Source organism: Protopterus annectens, chromosome 8.part0 (assembly GCF_019279795.1).
Source record: "Protopterus annectens isolate FY-2018-M chromosome 8.part0, PAN1.0, whole genome shotgun sequence".
Classification (NCBI taxonomy): Eukaryota; Metazoa; Chordata; order Ceratodontiformes; family Protopteridae; genus Protopterus; species Protopterus annectens.
The window spans coordinates 1,909,786,435-1,909,799,420 of NC_056741.1; the positions used below are offsets into that span (position 1 = coordinate 1,909,786,435).

The 12,986-nt window shown below is 40.5% G+C and overlaps 1 protein-coding gene across 1 annotated transcript in view; it reads right to left on the reverse strand.

The window, feature by feature from the left end:
* LOC122808584 (protein NLRC5-like) overlaps positions 1-12,986 on the reverse strand; it is an 849,388-nt gene that overhangs the window by 681,634 nt on the left and 154,768 nt on the right. Inside the window, exon 3 of the mRNA XM_044079540.1 lies at positions 1,230-1,292. Coding sequence (XP_043935475.1) covers positions 1,230-1,292 — 63 coding nt within the window. The remainder of the gene's footprint in view (positions 1-1,229; positions 1,293-12,986) is intronic.

Here is a 12,986-nt window from a genome sequence, read left to right on the forward strand (position 1 = left end):
CCCAGTTTCTTCTGATTTCCCCCCATTTACTGCTATTATAGTTGTCTTATCCATACTAAGTTTCATCCCACGTGCCTTCAGTTTTGCATTCCATTACCCTATCATTTATGAAGCTCTTGTTCAAGTCTGGCTGTAATGTCACATTGTCTGTATAAAGCAACTTTGTTGATCTGCCCCCTCCAGCCTTTTGGCTAATGTAATCCATCAACAGTATGAACAGCAGTGGGCTCACAGCTGAACCCTGAAGTACACCCACTCCCACTGGGAAGCCTTCTGTGAGGACAAATACTGTTCAGACTTGTGTCATTGGGTCATTGTACATGGCCTGCATGAATTTACCAATCTTTCTTAGACTTTGAATTACAGAAGGACTGCCCAAATCAGTTTTCTTGGGACTTTGCCACATGCTTTCACTAGGTCTAGTAATGCTCAGTTATACTCTTTCTTCATCTCTAGCAGACACAGTTGGCATAATGGTTAAGGTATTTGCATTCCATACACAAGGTATAAAGTTTGATCCTGACCTCTAGCCAATGCCTGTGTGGAATTTTCATGTTCTCATTGTGTCTTTGTGGGGTTCATTCCACCTCCCAAAAATATGCTGGGTATGTTCACCTCTAATTGACTCCAAAATGGAGTTGTGGGCAGCAGTACATACTCTAAATGGTGCCTACTGGAGGGAGGAGTTGTATACACTAACTGCTTGGGACATTGGCTGTGTCATGCAATATCCTTTACATAACACAACACAAATCACAGACTGTGCATCGGGTAGCCACTCGATGATGTAAAACTTGGCTCGAGGTAATTTGGTTGCAATGATGCAAATACTAGAAAAGATAGTGCTGAGGACATAAATCCTAATGATAAATGGATGTGACTACTTTGCACCATCATGTTAGGGGAGAGCTTTGGTGCTCAATATCACTAACATTGAACTGTGTTAGCAATGCTATTCATGCAGACAGGCTAGTCTGGACATGAAAGCACTAAAGGCAGACCTTAGTATACTGAAATATGAGTTGGATCAAGCTCTGGTACACCCTCTTATGTATCACATTTGGGTTTTTATGTGTATTGGCTGGTGTAGCAATCATATGTACCACATAACAGGATTATGAATCATGTATTCAATATTTTAAAAGTTTCTTTTACAAGATTAGTAAAGGAGTATGTTTTAGTTAAAGATGATAGCAGACTGTGAAACATTAGGAAAAAAAGATTTTTACCTAATCGAAGCTGTTTAGCATCTGTACCTTCTCCAGATGTGCTACAGGGTCGCTTTGGAGTCACTGAAAGTAAAAAGCAAATTAATCACTGGGTTACCAAATAAATAATTTCTTCTGATTGATATTATTTTAAGTAATATAAATGTAAGCACGGGTTATGAAGCTATTAAAGGTACATATACTTCTCAGTAACAGTTCAGCCTTAAGCATGTATTTTTCCAACTAGCTCCCATACCATTAAACGTATATCAGTCACTGCTCTTTATATGTTTGGTGAAAGTCTATACCAAATATGGGCATGCTGTACATAAAGTTATTGTACTCATTTCTTTCTATTATCGTGGACGTCAGTCTAACGTTATGCTCCATAACCATATCTTTAAGCTGCAGTGTAATATCAGTGTTTATCATCATTCATAAAATTAGTTTGTTTCAAAAATACAATCATTCTTTCACATTTTAAATGTCTATTTATTTTCCTTCTATCTGGGCACAAAGTGTTTGAGTACAACATATTAAATAAAGCTGAGTCTTGATTTACAAAGTCAGTCAAAAGACAGTGCATCTCATCATCTGTATAATGTTTTTTGTTGTCACTCTAAGTATACCAGCCAACTGATGAACCTTTACTGGTCTACTACAGGAGTTCATGTGCTAGTACCTTCAACACATTTGTTTGCTGCTATAGAAAATATAGAAATCAGCAGTGCAGAGAAGATTAACCACCAGAAAAATGCACTTTTAAAGCAATTAACCAAGTACAAGAAAATGTACTGTAAGTTAAGCGCTTTCATTTTTAACAGGTAAGTTAGTACGTGACTTCATCATAGCAAAAAAACAACCCTACCTCTCTCCATTTAAGTAGTATCCCAGCACTTAAAGGTGTAGAGCAACAAAAACAAGTATTTCATGTACTTAAAATATAAAATACATTTAAACTCGTGTATGATAATTACTTGCAAACACAAAGACAGTCACTGAAGTCTTCCTTTGGACACTGTGTATGGGTTATCCTATTTGGTTAGTGGGTTGTATCCGTCAAGAAGTCAGGGATGGTTAGGGTTCCAAATATAAGCCATTACTGGGGGGGGGGGTTGGTTTAATTAAAGCTGTCAAGGAGGCACAACTAGTACACAGGAAAGCTTTGAATGCCCAATGGTAATTCAATTCAACTCTTGCACAAAGGATGTTAAAAATATTATCAACAAAAACTGGACCATTTTTAATGCAGTTTAAGATTCTGGGTAGTTCTGTTTTTCTACATAAGACAGCTCACAATCTTAAAGGATATTTGAAACAGCCCTCAATAGAGTGTTGGCCTCAAACTATAAGGTTAAAAACTAGGTATGGCTAGTCATGGGTGTTGTAATCAATGCTCCTATATTTTGGAAGGAGAGAGCTTGGACTTAGACACAAGTGACAACTTTAGGGTATTTTTGTGTAAAGGAAACTGTGCATCTAATGGTGTGGTGTACATTGTGAAATGTACAAGGTGTTCAAGTTTTTTATGTAGGCAAAAACTGAAAGATGCCTACGTAAATGCATATACGAATGCTTGTATGACATTAGTAACAAAAACTCTAATAATGCTTTATTTAAACATCTCATTTAATATCAATGTACAACCTTTAGATTTGCTATTTTGGAACAAGTATATTGTACAGTCAGCAACTATGTATAAAAATTGTTTTGTCCTTTCTATGAGACATTGAGAGTATTCTGTTTAAGGAGAGTATTTGGAGAGTATCATATGGTGAGCACAAAAACCTTAACCTGCTGATGAGCATGTTACAGGACCAGGACTGGTTAAGATGTTGTTTAAGCAATGGTTTTAAACTACTGAGTTTGTCACAGAGTTTTATTTGTGCGGGGATAGTATTCCAGAGTTTATCAATGTATTGGGAGTTGAGCAAGTCTCCTGCAACATTATTTTACATATTCATGAATAGTAAGAATTTATAACTAGAATAGAGGTCCCTTGCCACACAATAGGGCAGTAATACGTTTTGTAGTGCAGGGCATTTTTCTGGATGATGAATGCGTTTCTGTGCTGTAGTTAGTTGTGAATATGTTAGGTAGTTGTACAGGTCAAGCCAGTTTAATAGCTTTAAGCTATGACAATGGTGGGTGACAAATTTAGCTATTTTATTGTAGCAGGAGGCAAGTTTCTTTCTTTGGGTATAGGAGCAGCGTATAACAGAGTTGGCAGTAAGAAGTTGGTGGCTAGTGTTTTTCTTGCAGTTATTTGCAAGGAATCCATTGATAAAAATACGAAAATGGAAACAGCGCACCAAAAAAACACACTTTATTTGATCTCCAGTAAAAGCCACAGATAATCCAATAGGTAAACGCTTTAAAACAGGACAATGCGTTTTCGTCCACTTAGTATTAAGACTTCATCAGACAATTAAATACAAATTCATTAGTCATTATATAGTAAAATTGAAAAGAAGATGACCAATAAAAACATTTGCATTCTGCCTAAACCAATAAAAACAATGGGGCTCATTAAGAAGAGAAAATCTATGTATAGTGAATGATGTCATAAAATCCTATTGAAGCTTGTTCTGAAATTTAAAAACTTTTAAAATAGTTGATCATGCTGTACTTAAATAAATAATTTAATAATTTATTCAAATAAATAAATAAATATAGTAAAATCCTCAGTGAATCCATATGACAATGTATGTGTACTAAAATAGTATTTGTTGATCAGGAACTGGGTTTAATTGTAGTAACTATGGCACCACCTACTGTTCTTTTTAAATCATTACGTATTTAGCTCATATTTTGGCTGCTCTCAGTTTCAGCACAGGGGATAAGGAAATGCACTCATTTAGACCAGGCTGTTTGGTGGCTTCTAGTAGTATTTGCCACCATAGTTCTTTAAACTCAAGCCATTCTTCCCAGGGACCACCTCTCATTTCTTTTTTCACCTGCTCCAACACAAAAAAAGAGAATTTAGAATCTTTACAGATTTTTGTGTGTTTGTATAGAGCGTTCGTTTCTTTTTTCTTAAGTATCTCATAAAGGTGTTCGTATATTCTTCTTTTCAATACTCTTTCAGTTTTTCCAACATAGTAAGAGTTACAATTGGAGCACATAGCCAGGTATACTACTCCCTGGGATTCACAATTGTAGTATCCTGTGCTGTGTATATTCATTTCCCTAGCTTCTAAGAGTATCTCTCTTTTGTTAGAGATGTATGGGCACTGTTTACAGCGTCCGCATTGATAAGTTCCATTGATGGTACTTCTGGTACATGTCTTCTCAAAAGTATTATTAGTGTCATTAATTTTATTGTTTTCTAATAATTTTTTGATGCTGCGTGCATTCTTGTAGACTACTTTTGGAATCCTTTCCTTTATGTTAGAAATGTCCGAAAAGGTTATAAATTTGTCCCACTCAATTTGGAATATTCTTTTTACCTTAGAATTAAACAAGTTGAATTCTAGAACTAGTGCTGATTGGTAATCAGATTCTAATTTTTTGTTATTCTTATTGATATTAGAGTGATTCCCAGTAGTGTCAGCATTTGTAGTAGAATTCATAATATTAATCACACAACCCTTTATAGGCTTAAATTTTGTTGGTCTATTTTGTTCCACCTCTTTTCTTATGTCTTTGATAAAATCAGGTGGGTATCCTCTTGCGCAGAACATACCTTCCAAGGTGTTGCATTCGAATACGAAGTCTTCATCCCTGCTGGTCATGCGACACCCTCTCACAAATTGCCCCTTGACAATGTTCTTTTTACAGTGTGGAGGGTGTGCACTGTTGAAATGCAGAAAGGAGTTACAAAAGGTGCTTTTCCTGAATACCTTAGTCTCCAGATCTTTATTATTCTCATTCTTATACACTTCAACGTCTAGATACTGCAACCTGTCTAATGAGGTAGAGTGCGTAAACCTCAGAAAGTTGGTAGTATTGTTGATATAATCAAGAAATTTGATCAATTTCTCATTGCCTCCTGTCCAAAAAATTACGATGTCATCCAGGTACCGTCTGTATAAGGACCAATATTGTTTGTATTCTGAATTCAGGATGTAGTTGGATTCCCATCCTGCTAGTACAATGTTGGCATAGGTGGGTATCCTACACAGGGAGCATATTTTCTGATGTGTAGATTTAAATGGTGTAGAGTATATGCTGCTCCTGTTTGAGATTGTCATCTATTATGAAGCCCAGAGGTTTACTGTGAGTTACAGTTTCAATGACAGTATTATTTGTTGACTTTATGTTCAAGATTGCTTTTGATTTTGGCAACTTTTTTAGGTAAAAAGCATTAACTTAGTTTTCTTGTGGTTGGGTGGGAGGTTTGCTTCTGTGAGCCAGGTTTCTACAGAGGAGAAAAAGTTTGGGTAATGTCTTGGAGCTTATTTATTGTTGAGTACGCACATATTAATGTTGAGTTGCCTGCATACTGAACTAAACTAGCGTGGTGAGGTGGGGTGCAGAGATTATTAATAAATATATTAACTATAAGAGGCCCCAGGAGAGTGCCCTGAGGGACACCCATAGTAACTGGTTGAAAGGATTAGTAGGTTTGTTGCCATTTAACAGCTTGTTGCCTTCTAGATTGGTAACTAGGTAACCATGACAAGGAGTTTTGTGAAGGTCCTATTGAGGAGAGCTGAATGAACAGTTGCTGGGTGTGATACAGTATCAAAGCCTTTGACAAGTCTAAGAACATGGTAGACACAAGCAGAACATTGTTTTTCCATTGAATTATTACATTACTAAAATGTGGTAGAGCACTAGTGGTGCTGTGCTGGGGAATAAAGCCATGTTGCATTTCTGACGGCAGGTTATTTGAGATTAGGTATCGCATCAGCTGTATATGGATGCATTTCTGTAATATTTTGGAGAGAGAGGAGAGAATTGCTATTGGTCTGTAGTTATTAAACTCTGTAGATGTGCTGCCTTGTGCAGTAGTATGATGTAGGATTTTTTCCCCATGTATCGTTCTGATATTGAACTATCAGTATGGGCACAGGGAAGGCTATGACTTCTGCAGCCATTTTTAGGTAGTCTGATGGTAGTTGGTCTACAGCTATGAAGGTAGTCTTTAGTTTAAGGAGCAACTTCATTACAAGTGAGGTGAGTACTGAACTAGAACTGATGAGCTGTGGGAGGTTTTGGTTGGACAGGGGTACAGAGAGAGTGGCAGATGTATTATTGTCTAAGAGAGATAATATTGATTGTATAAAGTAGGAATTAAACTGTGTAGGGATAGAGTCCGTCTTATTGTTTGTTTCTGGAGAGGGAGTGGTGGTCTTGTCAGGATGGAATAGTTTATTTAGTGATGACCAAAAAACGTTTTGGATTATTTTGATGTTTGCCTTGTAGGATGATATAGGTTCATAGGTTCATACTAGGCTATTTGCTCTAGGGCATTTATAAGCCTAGCCAGAGTGTTTGGCTTTCGCCACCCATTTTAAATGAATTTTTGCTATGCCCTTTTTCGAGGTTACTATACTGTGCCTCTGTCTAACAGTGACACAGGAGAGATACCGGGGGTAAACCTACTATCTCCCATCCACTCATCAAGATTCCTCTTGAAGAGAGTCAATGAGGGACTCTGCCTAACCTGGACTGGGATTTTATGCCTAAGTGAAGGGAGCCTCTGGGTTATAAATCTGTCCCTCCAGCATGTCCAATTTATTTCAGTGCTGAGGTTCAAGTCTCTTGAGAGCGTAGCTCGATGGGATTTGGATTTTCTGAGATGCAGCATGTCCATTAATTCCGGGTTGGACATGGCTTTATACGTCAGGCACAGATCGCCTCTGAGCAGGTGGTATGCCACTGAGTAGAGCTGGAGTTTCTTTAACCGGGCAGCATATGGCATCTGTTTGAGCCCTTTGATCCTCTTGGTGAGGTACTTTTGGGGTCTTTCCAGTTGCTGCAGGTGTCTGGTAAGGTACATCCCAAAAGGGGCATTGTACTCAATTATGGGCCTGATGAGGGATGAGTAAAGAGGCACGATGACCTCCCCTGATCTAGATGTGAATCCCTTCATGATTAGGTGGGCTATATAAAATGTTTTTCTAACCACTTTGGCCACGTGGTTGTCCAATGAGAGATTGCTATCAACTTGGGTCCCCAGGTCCCTAATTACTTCTTCCGTACTTAATGGATTACCACCTATGTGGTAATTTGTGGGCACTTTGTTTTTGCCAAAGGGGATGACTATACACTTTTTGGCATTTAGCTTGAGGCCATGGCTCTGGCACCAGTTGTCTGTTTCTATTAGGCCCTTTTGGAGGATGCTAGTGTCGGCTGGAGAGTTGATTATGGCGCCCAGTTTGCAGTCATCTGCGAACTTGGTCAGCCGCAGTCCTTCCGTGTTAGCCTGTACCTCCGAGAAATATATACCGAACAAGAGAGGTCCCAGGACTGAGCCCTGTGGGATGCCACTTGTAACTGGTTTGGAGTCTGACATGGCTCCAGCAATTCTAACCATGTGGGTTCTGTCCTTGAGCCAGTTTGCAACCCATCTAGTGACATAGGGGTTTATATTTAAGCTGGTGAGCTTATCTACAATGCCCGAGTGGAGTATTGTACTGAAGGCTTTTGCAAGGTCCAGGTAGGCTGTGTGGACCACCTTCCCCTCGTCAATGGCCTTGGTGACTGTTTCAAAGACATCAACCAGGTTTAAGAGGCAGGATCTGCCCTTAACAAAGCCGAACTGGGTAGGATCCAGTGTCTGTAGGTCCCCAATATCTTTATTTATGAGGTCCATGATGATCCTTTCCATATCTTTGCAGACCAGTCTAGTCAGGCTTATGGGGCGATAGTTTCCAGGATCCGTTGAGGCACCACCTTTGTGGAGAGGGACCACTGTTGCTGTACGCCACTCTTTGGGTACATATCCTGTAGTAAGGCTGAGACTGAACAGTAGTTTTATGTTTGGGTTTAGTTCTTCTTGGAGTTCATGTAGGACGCAGCCCGGGACACCGTCTGGTCCCATTGATGCTGTGTTTTTTGCTTTGGAGAGGGCGGCTCTTACCTGAGCATCTGAGATGTCAGGGGGGCGGCACTCTGCTGGGATAGATATTTGCCCTTTTGGTGGGGAAGGGGGGAGAAGTTTACGCTGAACCTGTCAGCTAGGATGTTGGCAATGTCTGTGGGTTTGGTGTATTTTCTGTCATGTTGGACTAATTCTGAGCATATCTGGGAATTCCCACCCAGGTTTCTAACATAACTAAAGAAAGCCTTGTGATTATCCTTAGTGTCCTGTGCAATTTTTCTCTCGAAGCTGGCCTTAGACGATTTTATGAGTGCCCATAGTTTTTTGCTAATACTGATCAGAGATGCCTTCCCTTTTTGGGATTTTGCTCTATCATGTAGTAGCTTCCTCCTTCTATTGTATAGTTTGTTTATGGCTGGGATCCACCAGACAGGACGCCTAACTTTGGAGGATTGGGTCTTGGTTTTATTTGGGATTGCATGATCCATGCATTCCTGAAGGTGTTCATAGAATGCGTTTATAAAGGATTCTGTGGTCTGGGTCGTATTTTCCACAGGCCCGGGGGCTTTGAAGGATTCCACCTCGGTTTTGAGGAGTGTGAAATTTGCTTTAGAGAAGTTTTTCACTGTGGTTTTCTGGGCAGGGGCTGGGGTCGGGATGTGAATATCTAGTGAGATTAGTTTATGGTCTGATCTTACCAGTGAGTGATACACTTCTGGTCTGGAGCATAGAGTCCCCATGTTGGTGATAATCAGGTCCAGTATGTTTTCCCCTCTTGTGGGAGTGGCAACAAGTTGTTCCATAGCATTTGAGTTTATAAATTCTAGGAACCTTCGGGCTACAGTGTTGGAGCTAGAGTAATGCTCCCAGTCTATGTTAGGGTAGTTGAAGTCGCCCAATATAATGGTGTTTGGAGAGACCTTCATATTTTCCAGTGTTCTCAGGAAGGCTGAGTGGGGTTCCTGGGTTTGGGAGGGTGGTCTGTAGCAGGCTATAAACTGGAAGGCAGTTTTACCCACTGTTAGTTGCACATGGATAGTCTCTGATGCTTCGTGCTGTGCCACCAACCTGGAGGTGTGGGTATCTTTGATGAATATTGATATTCCCCCTCCTTTTGTGGTTCGGTCCAAGTTTTGGGGCCGAAAAACATGGTATGAGGTATAACCTGGTAGTGCTGGGGTGCTCTCGGGAGCCTTGAACCAGGTTTCTGTTACTGCACAGATATCAATGTTCTCCACGCTAAGGAGAGTTTTGAGTGCATGCATCTTGAAGTTTAGACTTCTGGTGTTGAGTAGCATTACTCTTAGTTTCTTATCCCTTGTGATATCTATGGAGGTGGGTTTGTCTTTTGAGCCTTGCCTAAAAAAGGCACTATGGGGGTGGCAAGAGCCTTTGCCAATATCCGAAAGCCCAGGAGTGACAGGTGCAAGCTGTCCCTAGTGAATCATCATGGCTTGTCGAGCATGTCATCCCAGGCAGATAGGCATTAGATCCCCTTTGAATGACACCAATACTTAAGCCAATTGTTGAAATTGATCATCTTGTCTTCATATTGTGGCATCATTCTTGGTGAGGGTAAGATGCTACTCAAGGTCAGGGTCATACCGGCCTGGGCTACATGCTCAGAGAGCTCCTCTATGTCTCTTTTCATGCAGTCCAGGGAGGTACGTCTCAGGTCATTCAAACCAGCATGGACAATGACTGAGTCATATTTGTACTTGCCTTGGAGTGACCTGAGTGCTTGTGTTATGTGGCGGATCCTAGCGCCCGACAGGCAGCTCACCATGACCTTCTCCTTGTTCAGCCTGGTGAGCGGGACGTCCGTGTGCCTGACGATAGAGTCACCTATTACAAGTGTATCAGGTGTTTTGTTTAGCCTTAAGGGCTGTGACTGTTCGGCACACTGGCTTTGTGAGCTATGTGTTGCACGTGTTTTGTTTTGGGGTAGCGGTTGCCTGGGTGTCTGCTTTGGGGGTCTCTGCTGCTCAGGCAGACTTTTATTTAGAGTCTCCGAGTATGTTTTTGTGTGTTTATGTGTTTTGTTTGTTGTCATGGTAGGTCTATGTGAGACTGGAATTGTAGTGAGTGTGATTTCCTTCTCCTCCTGACTGGTTACGCCAGTACTGAGTTGAGAGAGCTTAGCCTCCAGTTTGGCTATATGGTTGCATCTCTCACATGTGTTGGAATTTGTTGGGAGGAGGAGAGGGTTGTCTGTGTACATCAGGCAGTTGTAACATTGCCTCAAGATTCCCAGATTCACCAGCTGGACTGGAGAGGAGACTGACAGCTGTCCTTTGGACATGCTAGAATAGTATTGGGAATTCCTTTATAATTGAAAAAAAGGACCAATGGGGAACAAAGTACTCAAGGGGAGTTTGTCAGGGTGTAGTGCTTTTAATTCTTTAGTGCTGACTTATATAATTGCTTTAGTGAGCAAGTGCCAGGCTTTAGAGTGGGAATAGGGTGTTTATTATGAAAACTAGATCAGTTCTAAGGGAAAAAGTGAAGATCAGACTTTGTGGAGCCGAGAATGGTTTAAACCCAATTAAGTGGCGCTGCTCGATGCTGCGCTATGCGCAAAATCGTGCAAAGCCACACTAAAGCGGGTTTTATACAGGGAGACTTGAAAGAGCTAGAAATTGGTCCAAAACGGCCAATAGACTACCAGATTCTTGTGCTGGGAACACTCCTCCAGGGATAGATAGGCTGCTCCAAGCTCCCCACTGCCACTGGTGAACAAAGAAGCCTCCCTTTATCCAAGAAAGGAAATGGGCAACACAGGAACTTTCCAAAAGTCCAGAATACAGCAAAGCCTGTATTTGGACTACTCTAGGTCAGGAAAGACGGGAAACAAGGAACATTTTTTTTTCTTTTTTGCAACAAACAGCAGGAAAATGCAATATATATGTAACACAGGCTAGCGCACTTGAGTGTGTAGCCTCAACAGGTAAATGCAACAAACAGAACAAACTTTAAAAGTGCAGGTGCAAAAACAACTTTAAACAGTTTAAAACAGTTCAAGAAGCAGAAATACTTGCAGGTTAGCTAGATCGGGCAGTCGCCCAGGTAGTAGCAGGAAAACAAACACTTTTAGCAGGTTAGCAGTCACTCTTTTAGCCTCTCTGCTGCTAGCACCACTCTGCAGGTCCACGAGGAGCTTGGCTGAGTAGTAACAAGCGCAAAAACCGTGCCAAAGTGGGTTTTATACAGGGGGACTTGAAAGAGCTAGAAATTGGCCCAAAACGGCCAATAGACTACCAGATTCTTGTGCTGGGAACACTCCTCCAGGGATAGATAGGCTGCTCTAAGCTCCCCACTGCCAATGGTGAACAAAGAAGCCTCCCTTTATCCAAGAAAGGTAATGGGCAACACAGGAACTTTCCAAAAGTCCAGAATACAGCAAAGCCTGTATTTGGACTACTCTAGGTCAGGAAGGATGGGAAACAAGGATAATTTTTTTTTTTGCAACAAACAGCAGAAAAATGCAATAAATATGTAACACACGCTAGCGCACTTGAGTGTGTAGCCTCAACAGGTAAATGCAACAAACAGGACCAACTTTAAATTACAAGCGCAAAAGCGAGCTAAAGCTGGCTTTAAAGCAGGGGGTTAGAAAGAGATAGGAAATGGCCCAAAATGGCCAATAAACTACAGGTCACTGGGCTGGAACCACTCCTCAAGGGACAGATAGGCTGCTCAGAGCTCCCCTCTCTCACTGGTGAACAAAGAAGCTCCCTCCTATCCAAATAAGGATATGGGCAACACAGGAACTATTACACAGTCCAGAGATCAGCAATACCTGAAGACTGGACTATTCTAGTTCAGTAAAGGCGGGAAACAAGGATTTTTTTTTTTTACAAAGTAGCAGAAATTAGGTACAGAAACACAGTAAATGCTTTAATTCGGCTAGCGCACTTGAGTGTGTAGCCTACCAGTTAAACTAAGCAAAAACAAACTTTAAAAGTGCAAAAACGCAGAAATACAGGCAGGAATGCAATAAAACAACTTTGCAGAGCTTATTTAGTTAAAGAAACAGAGAAGTCTATATATACAGAAAAGCAGCTAAAACACACAAACACTTCAGATGCAGTGCAACCTAGAGCACTTGAGTTGTAGCAATATTAAGGCAATTACAGTTATAATAAATGCTCTGAAATATACTCTATATTTCCAAAATGTTTGAGAAGCACAGTCAGAACACAAGGAGGTCCAGGCTAAAAAAAAAAAAGTTTTTTTTTTTTTGAAAGGGAAAAAGGAGAAACAGAAGGCCTTATCAAATGTTCTCTGTGTACTAGGTAGAATGAGCTAATGACACTAGACTGGGAGGAGTGTCACAGATCAGATTTACAGTAGGGGCGGGCAACTGCAAAGCCACCAAGTATAAGAGCAAGACACCAACTGGGAGGGAGGGTGGAAACAATAGCCTACAGCCAGTAGCACTAGAGAAAGCCACAAACAAAGATTTGTAAAGATACAGAATACTTTTAACTGCAGAAAAATCAGTTACTTGTGCAGATTAGTTAATAGCAATAAAATACACTCGAAGACTAACAAGCAGACAATAAAAGTGCTATATATTAATTGTTAAAAACAATAATCTGTAGAAATAATCGAAAAAAAACAGGATACTTATATATCTCAGCTAACAGCTGCGGTCAACAACTCTTATCCACTCTGCTCAGTGTGTATAGACAGAAACCCTATCAAAGTTAGGGCTTAAATACCAGAAGAACAACTTTTTTGTTTTTACAAGAACACAAAAGAACCAGCCACCACTAAGCAGACTA